The sequence below is a fragment of the Mytilus californianus genome, unplaced genomic scaffold (assembly GCF_021869535.1).
Source record: "Mytilus californianus isolate M0D057914Y unplaced genomic scaffold, xbMytCali1.0.p SCAF_3, whole genome shotgun sequence".
Classification (NCBI taxonomy): Eukaryota; Metazoa; Mollusca; class Bivalvia; order Mytilida; family Mytilidae; genus Mytilus; species Mytilus californianus.
Genome location: NW_026262679.1, coordinates 126668938 through 126685054, shown reverse-complemented (window position 1 = coordinate 126685054; position 16117 = coordinate 126668938). Strand labels below are relative to the sequence as shown.

Genomic DNA, 16117 nt, shown 5'->3' with positions numbered 1-16117 from the left:
GGTACGTTTTATAGTTAATATCTTTGATGACTTTTACGTAATTCGTTTTGCGTATGTAAAACATGCGTGACTTTACTAGTTTTTACTAGTCATGAGTTATTCGGAATGTCATTTAGTATACTTTAACATAGATTTCATATCCGCGATTTTTGAGCAGTTTGGGTCGATTTCGAATTCTTCAACTCTTTTTTATTCTAACTTGTATAACACTTTTTTCCTTGAGAAGTGTAAAAGCATCAGTTTTTTTTTCTCTCTCAGTTATACCCCAGGAATAGATTACCTTAGCCTTATTTGCTCTTCAACTTCGTATTTTATTTGGCCTTTTGAACTTTTTTGATTCCAGCATTACTGATGAGTTTTTTGTAGACGAAACGCGCGTCTGGGTACAAAATTTTTATCCTGGTAGCTATGATGAGTTTATTTAAATATATATAATTTCTACAAAAACAGACTCATATCAAGTAATAGAGATTCATATGGTCCAGTTGTCGGTTCAGTTGTTTGGCAAAAAAACCCCAGAAAATGCGCAAATCAATAAAGGCAACAGTAGTATACCGTAGTTCAAAAGTCAAAAATCGATTGAGAGAAAACAAATCCGGGTTAAAAACTAAAACCGAGGAAAACAAATCAACTATAAGAGGAAAACAAAGGAACAACAAGAACACTGAAGTGCAACAAAAATAAACACCAACATACATAGAATCGAACTATTTGATAACAACTGCCATATTCCTGACTTGGTACAGGACATTTTAATAAAAACAAAATGGTGGGTTGAACCTGGTTTGATGGCTAGCCAAACCTCCCGCTTATATGACAATGCTAAAAAATATCGATAAAATGAAAACACTACGTGACAGGAATACAGCACAAACACACGCAAGAACACTCACCACAGAGATACGCACAAACAAATAATATGATAGTCGACACAACAAATGAGGAAGGAGTGAACACATAATTAATCTTAATACATACAAACATAAAGAGATGCGGTACTTTTACCAATGAGAAAAATATCTACCAGACACTAAAGTATGACTATCAACAATGAACAAATTCCATATAGTAAGCTATAAAAGGCCTGGCATGACAAAAAGTGAACAACCAACTAAAAACGAATAAGGCAGACAGCAACCAACGACAACCATTTATTTACAGGCTCTTTACCTTAGACGAGCACATACATAATGTGGATGGGTCAAACATGTTTGTTAGCGCTCATCTCCCCTTCCCTAAGAGAGTGGTGAAATGTCACAACAAACGAAAAAACAAAAACAATCGATAAATAAGGACTTGACTCATCAGATCGACACTAAGATACAAAAAATTCTAACAACATTTTTAAAAACACATGACTTAACAATTGATTTCAAACCAATGCCTTAGGATGGATTTAATTGTCGTCTAAGCACAATGAAATTACCAACATTCTGGACAATTATGAAAGAAAGACGAAAGATATCAAAGAGACATTCAAACTCCACAGTCGAAAACAAACTGAAAGCGCCATTAAAAATGTAAAACAATAAAAAGACAAACAAAAGTATACAAAAGTATACAAAACACAACATAGAAAACTAAAGACGGAGCAACACCAGCCCATTACAAATTGGAGTGATCTCAGGTAACTTGCGATACGCTTTTTTTTATCTAACAATATCCCCTTTCTGTTTTCTGTATTTATATGATCTAATAGTAAATGAAATCAACTTACAATTTCACAAAGAAAATGTAGAAATTATGTGGTTTTTCTATGTAACAGTTTTTTTTTCTAATTATAAAAAAGACATTTTCAAAGTCATTTGCCTTTGAATTCAGAATAACTAGAGTTAAATAGTAAGATTTCCAAGACTGTATAAGGCTTGATGCTGAAGATAAACATCCAGTTGATGTAATCATGGCATTGCGTTTACAAGATGAGGATTAGGACGTTTTTGCCGATTCACTTCAGTACACATTAATGTGTATGGAGTGCATTTGTACTAGTTTCTTTTTATTAATAAAACATTTCAAACATATAACAATACACAATAAGGAGATGCGGAATGATTGCCAATGAGACAAATATCCACCAACGCCCAAATAACGTAGATTTAAGCCATTATAGGTCTCCATACGGTCTTTAACAATAAACAAAACCCATACCGCATACCATACCGCATAGTCAGCCATAACGGCATGTTAAAATGTGAAACAATTAAAACGAGAAAAACCAGGTATCTTTGAATAGTGTTTATGACATAACAATGAACGACACACAAGTATGAAAAAGAAACCAACAACAACTACTAATTTATATGATCCTGAGTTTGTACCAAGTCAGGAATATGGTAGTTGTTTTTTCTCTTGTTCCGTTGACTGACAGCGTTTGATTTTGTTAGTTTTGTGGGCTTCTTCTTTTTGTATTTGCCTTGTTCTACTTTTTTGGACAGACTTAAAAATGTACTGGGATTAAACATTTTTTGGAGAAATTAACCTGGGACAGCAGACCATACGAATAAACTGTTAAAATCAATTGAAAATGGCCTGACTCATCAGATTGGCACAAATCACAATTATCAAAAACAACTAACATATAGACAAAAGACACAAAATACCGCAGCTACTGAAAGCTAGTTCAAAGCCATTTACAACTTATAAAAAAATCATGTTCTCGTTGACTTTACCATCAATCTGTACACATCCAACGGATTTAGTGTAAAGACGTAATAAACAGTCGAAAAAAAGCAGACCTTGTTTAACACCAAAATATTGGTATATAGAATAGATAGGATGTAGAACCTTAAGTTTTCATATATATATAGCAATAGTTATCCAGTTATGTTTTAACTTATCAAAACAAAATCAACAAGGGTACCGATAAAACAGTTTTCAAAGATCTTAATACGGTGTTAAATTGATAACCTCTCAAAATAAGTTTAACGAAAGGATCAAAAAGTTAACTTGGATCTTATATGAATTTATGGATTCTATAAAAAAAAAATATCACCGTAAAATAAGGATATGATATCGCGCTTGTATTAAGAATTGTACTGGGAAAGCCTAACTTTAGTACAAAATCTTTGCATCTATGGGAAAAGTTGGTAAATTATGTGTGGTAACGGGATATCTGACTAAATAATTAACCAAATACAAAGATTACGTTCATTGGAATCTAAAACGTCAGTACATTATGCCGGTAATTATACTACCGTTAGAAAGACTAATTATGTATTCTAATTGAGATGTTGCTGGCAAGTTTTCCGCTGTGAAAAGTTTATCTCTAATTAATATCTAAAATCCGTCAAAGAAGAACCAGGAATCGAGTGAGCGATGTTATAATGAAACAAGGAAGTTACCTTATTTAATTAAACATTTTCTGTCATCTTCAGATATGATTAACATTAATGAACTTATTTTCTTTAAATGTAAAGAAACATAAATAGTACACGTCTTTCATATACGTTGCTAATAATTAAACAATGCACAGCACGACCTAAACTTATTCAAAACAATGATGTGGAATGTAAAATGATCAACATAAATATCATCTTATCATTGCACCATAAATATATTCATAAAAGAAAGGAAATATTACAGTCAGAATCTTTTCATCAATTCAAATTAATATGACTTGAATTCATATAGGAGAACGTATTTTACGTAGTCAAATTACTGCCAAAACTTTTTTCAAAGTCAAATTATGAACAGACTTTTTTTATATTCTAAAACATGAAATAAAGGGCTTTTCTATAGTGTGGTAAATATTTACGATATTTGTTATCAGAAAACATAAGACTGTATTTGTCGAAGCCATTCTTGTCATTTTACACTTTATTTAAACAAACTAAATGGTTGATTGTCCTACCGGTAGAATATCTGATAGGTAGTGTTTTTTATTGAAAGTTTTCCCTTGTGATAAGTTCTGACTTCACTTTCATAAGCTGTCAAAGAAGAACTAAGGACCTTGCACATATTGAGTTTTAAGATAAAAGGGGATTATATCCCCTTAATGAATTGCCATATATAGTTATCAAAGGTACCAGGCTAATAATTTAATACACCAGACGCGCGTTTCGTCTACATAAGACTCATCAGTGACGCTCAGATCAGAATTGTTATAAAGCCAAACAATTACAAAGTTGAAGAGCATTGAAGACCTAAAATTCAAAAAAAGTTGTGCCAAATACGACTAAGGTAATCTATGCCTGGGATAAGAAAATCCTTAGTATTTTGAAAAATTCATACTTTTGTAAACAGGAAATTGATAAAAATGACCATATAATTGATATTGATGTCAACACCGAAGTGCTGACTACTGAGCTTGTGGGTGATACCCTCGGGGAATATATCCGAGGTTTGGTCTAATCCCAATTATAGCAATACCAATCAGAGAAAATAGATCAATGCAAATAGAAACTTTATACTTGAAGTCGTCCATGCTGATATCATGCAACACGTCTTTTAGTTGAAGACCTTTGTTGAAATAGATGTTTAAAATGTTGAGATGGTTAGAATAAGCTGATTTTAAAATAGGTTTGCATTTCTGATTCGATATATGATGAAAGATATTGCCAATGCGTGGGCATTAAGCCCTTTTTGGCATACAAGAAGATTACCATAGCATATTTTATTAAGCATCTCTTCAATTATGAAACGTTTCTTCGTGTCATAAAAATATTTATACTGCACTCGTTCTATTTGAGCAGTCAAAATGCTTTGACTGTATATTTCTATGTCATATACAGTCACTGACCCATATCACTTTTCTCTTGAATATTTAGATAGTACAGCCGAAACTATATTTAATTATTCATGACGACCTCTTCAACCTGTCCTTGTTTCCAATGTATACAACGAAGCGTGGAACGACTCATACTTATTTCTTTTTCAATTGCTGGAAAAACATACTTCACTTGTTAATATTTTTGTTTGAAACCTATAAATCATTATTTTTAATGCTTATTGTTGATATTTTAGTCCATACTCAAACGAATTCGTTCACCATCGATTGGTTTCCACAGGTTACGTACATTTCATTGTGCAGTGTTGTATATTTCTCCGCAAGATATGAGGCCTTTTTAAAGGGCGATTTTTCCCAATATTTAAATCGAATAAATAACATTAACACAATAAACAACAATTGAAAATGTTTTTATCTAAATTGCAGTATAAAGACAGTAATAGTGTATTGACTTGACATATCAACGATATAAGGATTCGGCCCGAAACGGGGAAAAAACTCGGCAGAGCCTCGCATTTCCCCGTTTCTAAGCCTCGTCCTTATATCGTTGATATGTCAAGTCAATGCACTATTGTTGTCTATATTGATAACTCAACCTACGTCAGAAGAGGTTTTTTCTTTAATTCAAAATCAAAGTATACCTTTGGCGATAATAAATCAAAATGTCTTTTAACTTTTATTAAAACGTTTCAAATAGCAGATGTAATTCGGCTTTCATTTAATTTTACATCTACGAGTTTTTTTACGTTTATTCTAATTACTTTAGAGATGCTGCAAACGATTTGATGGGACTTATTTTTTAATCCATATAAAACGAATGGATAGTTATGGTAATACAAACGTTAGTAAGGAGTTATTTTTTAAATATCATTGTGTCAATTGTGTCAATGACAGACATTAAATAGTTATGGTAATACAAACGTTAGTCAAGAGTTATTTTGCAAATATCATTGTGTCAATGACAGACATTAAATAACTTGTTTTGATTCTGATGATTGTGTCAATGACAGACATTAAATAGCTTGTTTTGACTCTGATGATTGTGTCAATGACAGACATGAAATAGCTTGTTTGGACTCGTGACGATTGTCTCAATTGTGTCAATGACAGACATTAAATAGCTTGTTTTGACTCGTGACGATTTAGAGCTTAATATATGAATTAAAAAATTCGTTGAAGATTTTTTTTTCAGAACTTTATTTTCAGGTTGCTTACCGATTTTAAACATACCTTATATGTTTAAGTAGTATCTTATTATAAACAAAAATATCACCAACCTCTAGGTTAACTCGACCTCTCAACAATTTTGAAATAAAAATATTAATCTCGAAACAAGACTTGACTTTTTTAAACTCATGTTTCATCATGTTTTTCCGTTTCCAATAACAATTAAAATTAAGTAGCAATCATCGAAATCTTTGAACGACATTATATTTATTGAATTGGACGATGTAACAAGTTACAGTTTGTATTGTAAATTATGATCAAGCGTAAGCCTTTTATAGAAAACTAGTTCTCGTACTGATGTTCATTTGGAGAATTTTTGCGTTTCCGACTCGTAGCACTACTGGTTTTAAACCGTAATGAATGCTAGTATAAAAGTATGATTTATTTATTGACATGTATTCCTTGAATAACTTTTAATTAATAGGAAAAACAGAAAAACACGGAGTGAAACCAGTAGGAATATTACTCTAACGGAGGGACAACAGCAACACAAACAAAGCATATTTAGTAACGGAGATTAGTCATCCTTCAAGCAGTTCAAACAATATAAGTTCAGTTCCCTTTTGTCAGAGTAGAAACATATTTGATCTACCATAACACAGTTACATGGCAGGTGATGCAACGTTATATTTCAACCGATCGCACTTTGGTCTTTTTACACTGAATGTCCATATTTATTGAAAGTATATTCAACAAGGGTTTTATCGTTATTTTCATTGATTATTCGATTAAGGATTTTTGTAGAGGCGGTGAACCATATCACCAGCTGTATTGAATTTTCCAATTAGTGAATCTTTTACTGTTTTTACTTTAGCACCACTGATGAGTCTTATGTTGACGAATCCTGCGTCTATCATACAACATTATAAGCCAGGTATATTTGACGGGTGTTTACAATCATTGGATCGATTTCATTGATTATTGACGTTTTGTTCCCGATGGCATCACAAGCACAGTAGACAAACACTTTTGTGATGACATGAAATATCATTGTTTTGTTCATTTCACGTAAATGGACGGTTTATAAAATGTTCGAAATACTAATGTTTTCCTATCCATAGTATAGATTACCCTATCCGTGTTTTAGACAACCGGAATTTTCGGTTTATTAGGCTTTTCAACTTCGTATTGGATTTGGCCTTTTAGCTGTTTTTATTCAAACACCATTAATGAGTCTGATGTAGACCAATCTTGCGTCTGATATGCCAATATAAAATTGGTATCTTTGACGTGTTTAACCCCTTTGTAGAATCTTGAATCGTGCAATATGCTTTACAGAATTGGTCGGTTCATGAATTATTAACATCGCTAAGTAATTATTCAAAATTGTTCCAGTCTTGAACCGTGTAACTACTTATACGAAATTGTTCCAGTCGAGAACTTTAAGTCATGAATAGTTTAATACCTTTGTATAGAAGTGCTCTAATCACAATACAGAATTCAAACACTGACCAGTTGTATTCACTATGTTATTCATTATAATAGTAGTTCAGTTTAGACAGGGTCTTAGACTTCAAAAACATATCCTTCACACTTTTTTTCCGGATACGAATGAAAAAAATATCGGGTATACCAAAACCCGACAAACATAAAAAAAAAATTACAAGGTATCAATTACAGGTTTCCATACAAATGTCTAGTTCTAAATTAGTACCAACCTATAAAAAATGTTCATAAATGAAACAGAAACGATCAAATATCTACCATCCACACCAAATTCTCAAACAAAAAAAACAATAACAGAAATTACCGGATTTAAGAATTGGGACTGGAAAATTTAAAAATCAATATCATCATGAGTATGCCGCGAGTTTTACGCTCATCGTTTTAGGCCGTTTTCACTCTTTTGTATGTCATCTCACGTATATCTTTTCCATATATATGTTGTGTACAAGATGTAATGTTGTACAAATTGTGATTTGTTCAGGGTTTTTTTACAAGGTTTAAGTTTTTTGACACATACCTTTTTGCACCAGGTGATAAAAGTTTATCTTCTTAAATGTATCAGTTTAATGGCTTAAACTCAAATTTATATACTTCAACCTAACATTGATTGCTATTTCATTGTCCTTAAACTGGAAATAATGACACCTGAATGGTTTAAATTCTATTTTTATTTTTTCTTCTTATACCAAAATCATATCCATAAAAAGTCTTTTTGTGTTCTCATAATGTTTTTGTATCAATGCTCAGTATTAAACTGTATCATGTAGTTATGGAAATATGACAGAAATATGAGAAACATAAGATTGTGTTCTTGCATCATCCATTTGTGTTAAGCGGTACATAAAACATTGATAACGTGTTCAAAAAATCTATACAAATCATAATTTGTACAACATTACAATTTGTACACAGCATATATATTGGTAAATAGCAAATATAAATAGACTAAGATATATTTTACCTGTCCAAGAGTTTTCCATGTCTTAGAAGATTTCCCACGAATCATAGAAACAACAAAAACAAAATCAGTGTGATATTTGAGCTGAACGTTCCAGTATAGGAACATAGTCACTGTGCCTTTGACTGCGATATGTTGGCATGTCGATCTAACTGAATCTATATGTGCACCTATGTTTTAAAAAACAAATAATTAAAAAAATGATAAACAAAATTATTTAAAATATTTCAGAATAATGATATTTCTCCAAAAATAGAAGGAATTGATTTATGACCATATATACTAGAATTGGCCTTACCATAGAGGGTGTTATGTCATAAGGTTTGAAACTGAAAGTATTAAACGTGTAGTGATGACCCAACAAAATTCAAAATTTAAAATTAAAATAATTAATAAATGTTTTTCATAAAAATAGAAATAGCTCTCTAATTTTATCTTAATAAAAATTGTATGACTTTTAAATAGTATATACTGTGTTATTTATAAATGTTTGGTCTTTCATGCCCCCTGTAGTAGTAGAAGTAAGATTATCCTGCCCCAATGCATCAAGGCCCATAGCCAGTTATGGCGAGACATTTGGGGGGTTCAATTTTTTAGTGCTTTACAACTTCTTGATTGATTTGATTTTTAGCTAGATCTGGTTTGAGCGCCACATAAATTTTATGTTGAAGAATCACGCATTTTGCAAACTAAATTATAAGTCTAGTTTTTATGAATATTAGACGGAAGAGAAAGCATATCAAAACTGTAATAAATACCACGCCTTACATTATTATTCCTCAGAGAATATCTATTATAACGATTGTATAAAAATATTAAGGTATGACATTTTCTATTTTATAACCAACAAATTTTCTCCGTACCACTTACCTAATTTAACCTATTGTTAAAATTTCATCGAGCTTTAGTAACGTCATGGTAAGGGATTCAATAAGTTATTATGAACAATTCAAACAAGCCAAATTAGCAACAGTGAGAGTATATTGTTTGCTTGGGTAGTGTTGGTGCATTTTTTTTATGTTGTCAGGATTAATTTCTTTGTATACCTCCATTTAAATCTCGGTGACTTGTCCTAAAATAATAATAGTAGCCCCTTTTTTTAAACAGGCGAATTATTTTTCTGGCAATGCATTCATATATATACATAAACAATTACAATTATGATACCGTCAGAGTCAAAAAATTAGGTATATCCCAATGAGTTACCCTAGTTCATTGGTTGGATTCCGTCCTGAGGAACCATTTTAATTTGATGATAAATGTCACTACAAATTATATATAAAATGAACCTTAATTATGATTATAATAAAGACAATGCAATTGACATTAACATATTGAAAGGTTGTGTTAACAAATTGTGTAATGTATATATTAAAAATAATTACCACTTTCAAAATCATATACCACAGAAGAATTCCCAGTTGTCATTGCAAATTCACAGCTACTCATACAGATGATTCCATGTAGCAGCTAAAAAAGTTAAAATGTATTTTAAATAGCCGTTTGCACTACTAATATTTTGTTCGCATTGCCTTTAAATTGATGCTGCTATTTAAAAGTAAAATCACTCAGGGGAGGGGGGATAGAGCTAACTTGTGTACTGTATAAACATGCGTATCACTTTTTCAAATACTCGCTTGGACATTTAGCTCGCAGTCGAGAAGATCACATGAATTTTTTCAAAATAAAGTCATTCAAATAACATCTGAAATTTCAAATTCAATTAAATCATGAAAATATACCTTTTTTGGGTAAAGTTCACGTGAAATTGACGTGAGATTCAGGTAAATCTCAATTTAGGTAACATTCACATGAAAATGACTCACGTATAAGTTCGTTTGAGGTGAATTTTACGTGATATTCATGTGAAATTCACGTGAGCAAAATTTGCCTGCATGACTTTGAATTTTATTTAAATCGCACAACAATTCATCATCTATTATTTGGATAAATAATATAATGAAGTAAGCTGGTATTGACATAGAACAATTTAAGATTCATTTACATTTAGGGTCCTCAACTAGCAAGGACAAGTGAAAATGAGTTTCTGTATCAGAGATTTTAAAAATAACTGATTGGTCAAATAACTTTTATTATTTTATTTTTCAGAGCTTCGTTGGAGGATCATGCGGAGTTTTCGAGAAAGTTTTGAGTTAACTTTCAGGTATTCTATTTGCTTTGATTAACGATTTGAACATGCAATGTTATATCTTCTGAGTTTTCTGACGTATAATTGAAATTTCAAAAGGCCGAGAAGCGTCCGATATGAAATATAGATTGTACGAAGAAAATGATTAAGACAAAACCTTGCAATTTCTCACCCAACCAATACCAAAGGATTATTATTTTTGTGTGTGGGTTGTATTACAAAGGGTATAGTAGACATTATACTATTCATACAAATATACATATATAGAGTTAAGGTTATTTGAACATTGGTATCATGTTAATTTAATGTCTGAAATATGTTATAATAAAAAAAAACAAAAAGTAAATAAATCGAGTGAGAAGAATAGGTTTCTTATTAACCTTTTCTTTTCAGATTCTACATGAAGAGATTCAGAGAAGTTGTGTTGATATTTTATCAACTGTTTTTATCGTTGGAGGAAAATAATTTCGTATTAACTTTTGTTCATTTGTGTGATATCGTCAGAGAAGCTCACCATGCTAAGTATTTAAGTGACACGCATGTTTATATAGTACGTCGGTGTGCCTTCATCTTAGTGGTTTTACTTTAAACAGCTCGATAAGAGTTCTTAAATGTAGGCAATTTCAACGTTATATCTTAATCTTTACCTTCGTATATCTATATATTATATCGGATGCACCCCGATATAACTATCAGCACAGTAAATCATTCTAAACATATGATAAGTCATATAAATTAAATGTATGTTAGAAGAAACACAAACTCAGAACAATAATTTTTTTTAAATAGTTGAAATCAGAAAACTGATCAATTTAGTACTTACACATACTTCCTCACACGTTTTGCTTTGTTCAATATACGTAATATTCCCGCATGGCATGGCACACTGAAATTAAAAAGTGCAGTGTATTATGATAAAAAATCAAAAACGTAGGGAATTGCATAAACTTCAAAAGTAGCGCAACCAGGTGCGTCGACAGGGTAAGCATCCCCTACTATGCATCCATCACACACCATGCGAATTCTCACTCAGTTAATATGTCTCAATCGAGTATTGGACACAATCGATAACATTACTGATCAGACGACTATACTAGTATCTTAACATGTTGATGATCAGTTGATACACCTACATATCATATCGGTCAAGCAATTCGTGATGTTGAACTTAAAAAAGTATTGACAAAATTAACCGAAGTCTAAGGAAAATTTAAAAGGGGGAAAGTCATTAAAACTGACAAGATCTAACGTGAGACTAGATCAACCAACGGAACGAATGGAAAACAACCGTCATATTCCGGACTTGGTACAAGCACTTTTCGAAGAATATTGTCGGTTAATCCTGATTTTATAGCTAGCTAAACCTCTCACTCTCTGGACAATTGTTTATAGTTCCGACATATTGACAAAATTGGGTAGCAACCCAAAACTTATGCAGTGTCGATTTCAGTCGTTCTAACTCATAACTATGTTGGAGCAGTTTCTCTGTAAGGAGCACACCCCAGCTAATGAAGTCCGTATAGTGTTAACTTGCACAAGCGTAACGAAAAACTGAGATATGTAAATAAACTCATCATAGACACCAGGCTTAAAATATTGTACCCCAGACTCTCGTTTCGTCTACAAAAGACTTATCAGTGACGCTCGCATCAAAAAAATTAAAAGGGCCAACTAAAGTCCAAAGTTGAAAAGCATTGAGGACCCAAAATTCCTAAAGGTTTTGCCAAACGCAATACGATGAAACAGGGTATTTACTGCTGAGGAATAGTTAGTATAGAATTTTAAAATTGAAATCATCCCCTAAGTCAAAGATTCTAGTTTGAAGTAGTCTATCTGTGTCAATATCGAGGAAAAGATAAAGATATGAAGCAGACCTTCTACTTTTGATAGTATCCTTTATGTGTACTTGGATATATGAAATGAAAGGACTCATTGAAATGTGTGTTATTGAATGACAGAACATGAAAAAGTAGGAAAGTAAAATAAGAGAACTTTGCAAGAGGCTTTTTTTTTTGTATGAATTACGCTTTAGACTAGTACACAATTAGATACTTAAAATTTAATTATTAATCGACCAAAATAAAAAAAAAAATTTGTATAACAAAAGTTCCAGCATTTTGAAGACATCATTATCGGTGTACTTGTTGTAGGAATCAGTGTTGTTTTTACATTTTACATGACCTTGAAAAAAAGGTATATATATTGATATAACTTCAAAATCGTAAAGATTGTAATTGGAGATTTTGGAGTAGATATTCAGAATTGTTAGGAACAACGCTAGTTGGATATACCTAATCACAATATTTCTGAAGGCCATCTTTTACTGTAGAAATAATGGTGGTATGCAATGTAGACAGATTTTTAGTTGAACATCTTAACCACCCGGCTTTACATTGTTCTGTATAACGATTTGTGTGAAGTATAGGTATCCAGAGTAAAGATTGGAGATTTTCATCGTCCTTTTTTATATAAATACTAAAGGAGAGAAGGAGGGATTTGTGATTTTATAAAATTTCGTGAATGATTTAGAGGTATATATATGTAACACTCCCAAACGTGTCCTTCCCCCCAAACGTGTCCGATTCCCCCAAACGTGTCTATTCCCCCCAAACGTGTCCGTAATATCCAATGCTGCCCAAACGTGTCCGATTTCATAAACCCCAAACGTGTCCGAGAATTGTTATTCGCCAAAACGTGTCCACTGTTAAACGCCAGAACGTCTCACGTCTTTTAGCGCTAATACATGTATGCCCTCAATAACGTCAAAAACGTTTACGGCAATTCCATGATGGGGGACACAGTTGATGAAGTGGTCATTTATTAGCATTAGTTTGTTCAACGCCGGTTGTTAATGATGATCATAATTGCAAATTTAATCTGTAACATATGAATTAACTTTTGAATGAAATTGCTTATTGTCCAGTTGCAAGTATTTCATGCATATTTAGAGCGAACATACAAATAATTTTAGTACAGTTGAATTAATCGTTTACTAAGTGAATTATTTTGTACTATTAAACTCCGATATATGCCTTTTTATGTCATTCCTGTCGGCGAATATTACACGGCGGGCTTTCTATTATAGAATTGACTTCCCTTTTTTCAACAGTTCTGATACAAACTTGTTTTTCAGGCCTTTTTTTAATTTTAGGTTTCGAACATCACTAAAGACACACAAACAAGAGACATAACGTCCAGTGCCAAATATTTCATGCATTATTTGAACGACATCATGTTAACAATAAATACTGTACTTAGGTTTTATTATCATACCGGGAATTTAGGATTGAGCCTAAATTTTTACGGTTACTCGGGATTAACACTAGTTGGAATTTTAATCTAAAAAAATTAAGAGCCAGTAAAGCCGACTTTTTTTTTACTTCAGTAAGAAACTACTTCAATCTCCGATTTGTAATAGAAGCCGTTTTAAATAAACGTTACGGAAATTTAAAAAAAAAATGTTGCCTTCCAAAATACAACAGATGGCACCATGAAAGAGTGAAACGCTATAGAGGTTTTAATGCGCAGAGATAGTGACATTTTCCCTACACGAGGTATCTGATTTAATATCTACAAATTAACTGAGCATGGCTGCTTACATTTACATCGAACATAGTTGAACGGACGCCCCACTTTTACCCAGGTTATACTGCGGGTTTCAGTGCCAGGGAATATTTCGCAATTTTCCTTTTACTGCCAAGCTTGTTTTTTTCTGATGTACACAAGAATATTTGCCGTCAGTGACGATAACAATAACGTCGCGTCATAAGATTTTGCGTAAAAGGGTACGACGTCTTTCAGTGATTGCATTTGAACGGCAATTTTGAGAAGTTTTGCTTCCGTATACGTAGAAGTAAATTGTACTTTTTCGGTAATAATTTTATTAAAAATCTCAGGGGCATAGGTAGGTTTTAACTTTTTTATTTCTTTTTAAATTCGAAGAGATGGATCCACAGCGCTCAAACAAACAGTTGATAGTTGAGCTTCCTCGTGGGGTTTTTGATGATGTGATTACTTGGACGTTTTTTGTGATTATTTGATTACCAGACCAAATATTTCATGATTATTTGATTATTTGATAATCTAGGAGTGTATTTTTATACGCCCGTTTACGGGACGTATTATGGTATACCGTTGTCCGTCCGTCAGTCGTCAACATATCGGATATTACCTCCAAAACGCTTTAACCAATTTGCATAAAACTTTGGTGAATTGTTGATATCTATTGACGTGAGCTCCCTTTCTTTTTTTATATAAATTTTAGATTTTACGTTTCCGAAAAAAGAAATTTACCAAATCAAAAACTGTTATCTTCGAATCGTGCTGCAAAAAAAGTTTCCATAAAATTTTAATTGTGAAAAATAAAAGCGGCAAAATCAACAGAACTAAACACCGTATTTGTTCACCATGCGGTCTTTATTTTTTTTTTTACATCAGATATGTTTTTTTTTTTTTTTGAAAGAGAGAATGTATACTAGATGGATGCAATTTAGAAATTCGATTTAAAATGCATATGTATCCTTTCGTTCGTATGTTATATATAATTGGCAGTGATTGGGGTTAAATTCTGGTAAACTTTACATTAATTAAACAGAGAAGATTCGACATTTTCCTGCGATTAAAAAACCAATAAATATGGTTTTTTTTATGACAGCATAAAAAGGACACTTTATATCATATTTACTTTGATGTTCTAAAAGAAAACTTGCATTCACTGTCCTTTCTTTTCTCGCTATTGGAGGAAAACAGATTTTTCCTATATACACTGAACAAAACAAATGAAGCACCATTTCTTTCCATACATAGCAATTTTTTATAAAATATAATCTTAAAATGAATCCCCAAGTTTAAGAGAAATTTTGGTTTTTGTGGAGACAATGTGGATTTCAACCAAACAATAATCAAAAATCAAAAGTAAGTTATTTTCAAATTGGTCATTACAGAAAAATAAGATCAAAATTTTAACATCGTACTAATTTTTCATTGTTTTTAGGTGAAAAGATTCACGCGACTTTCGTTTTTGCAACATTTTTATGCCCCGCCTATAAGGCAATGTGTTTTCCGGTCTGTGCGTCCGTCGTTCGTCCGTCTGTCCCGCTTCAGGTTAAAGTTTTTGGTCATTGTAGTTTTTGATGAAGTTGAAGTGCAATCAACTTGGAACTTAGTACACATGTTCCCAATGATATGATCTTTTTAATTCTAATGTCAAATTAGAGTTTTGACCTCAATTTCACGGTCCACTGAACATAGAAAATGATAGTGCGAGTGGGGCATTCGTGTAGTGTGGACACATTCTTTTTCATTTTTGTGTTGACAAATTGATTTTTTTAGAAGTTTTTGTTGATGTTGATGACCCCAGTAACATTGTGTAAATTTTTGGACTCATTTCAAGCACTTATAAAGCAGTCATAGATTTGGCTGATATGATCATAGGTACATGTACTTGGGGACAGGACGATTTATTTTTACCTTCCCCTATTTTCCAAAAAATATATACATCAGTAACAGCTGTGGATAGTAAACATGGAATTGATAGTAAATAGCAAATACAAGTTATTTATAGTATATTTATCATTTTATGTTCTTATAATACAGAAAAAACGCGAAAATG

The 16117-nt window shown here is 32.1% G+C and overlaps 1 protein-coding gene across 1 annotated transcript in view; it reads right to left on the bottom strand.

Moving 5' to 3' along the window:
• The window catches only part of LOC127736121 (angiopoietin-1 receptor-like), a 184911-nt gene that overhangs the window by 82891 nt on the left and 85903 nt on the right, over positions 1-16117 (bottom strand). Inside the window, exons 4-6 of the mRNA XM_052246664.1 lie at positions 11330-11392; positions 9743-9827; positions 8361-8527 (exon numbers count right to left, since the gene is read on the bottom strand). Of these exons, the coding sequence (XP_052102624.1) occupies positions 8361-8527; positions 9743-9827; positions 11330-11392 (315 nt within the window). The remainder of the gene's footprint in view (positions 1-8360; positions 8528-9742; positions 9828-11329; positions 11393-16117) is intronic.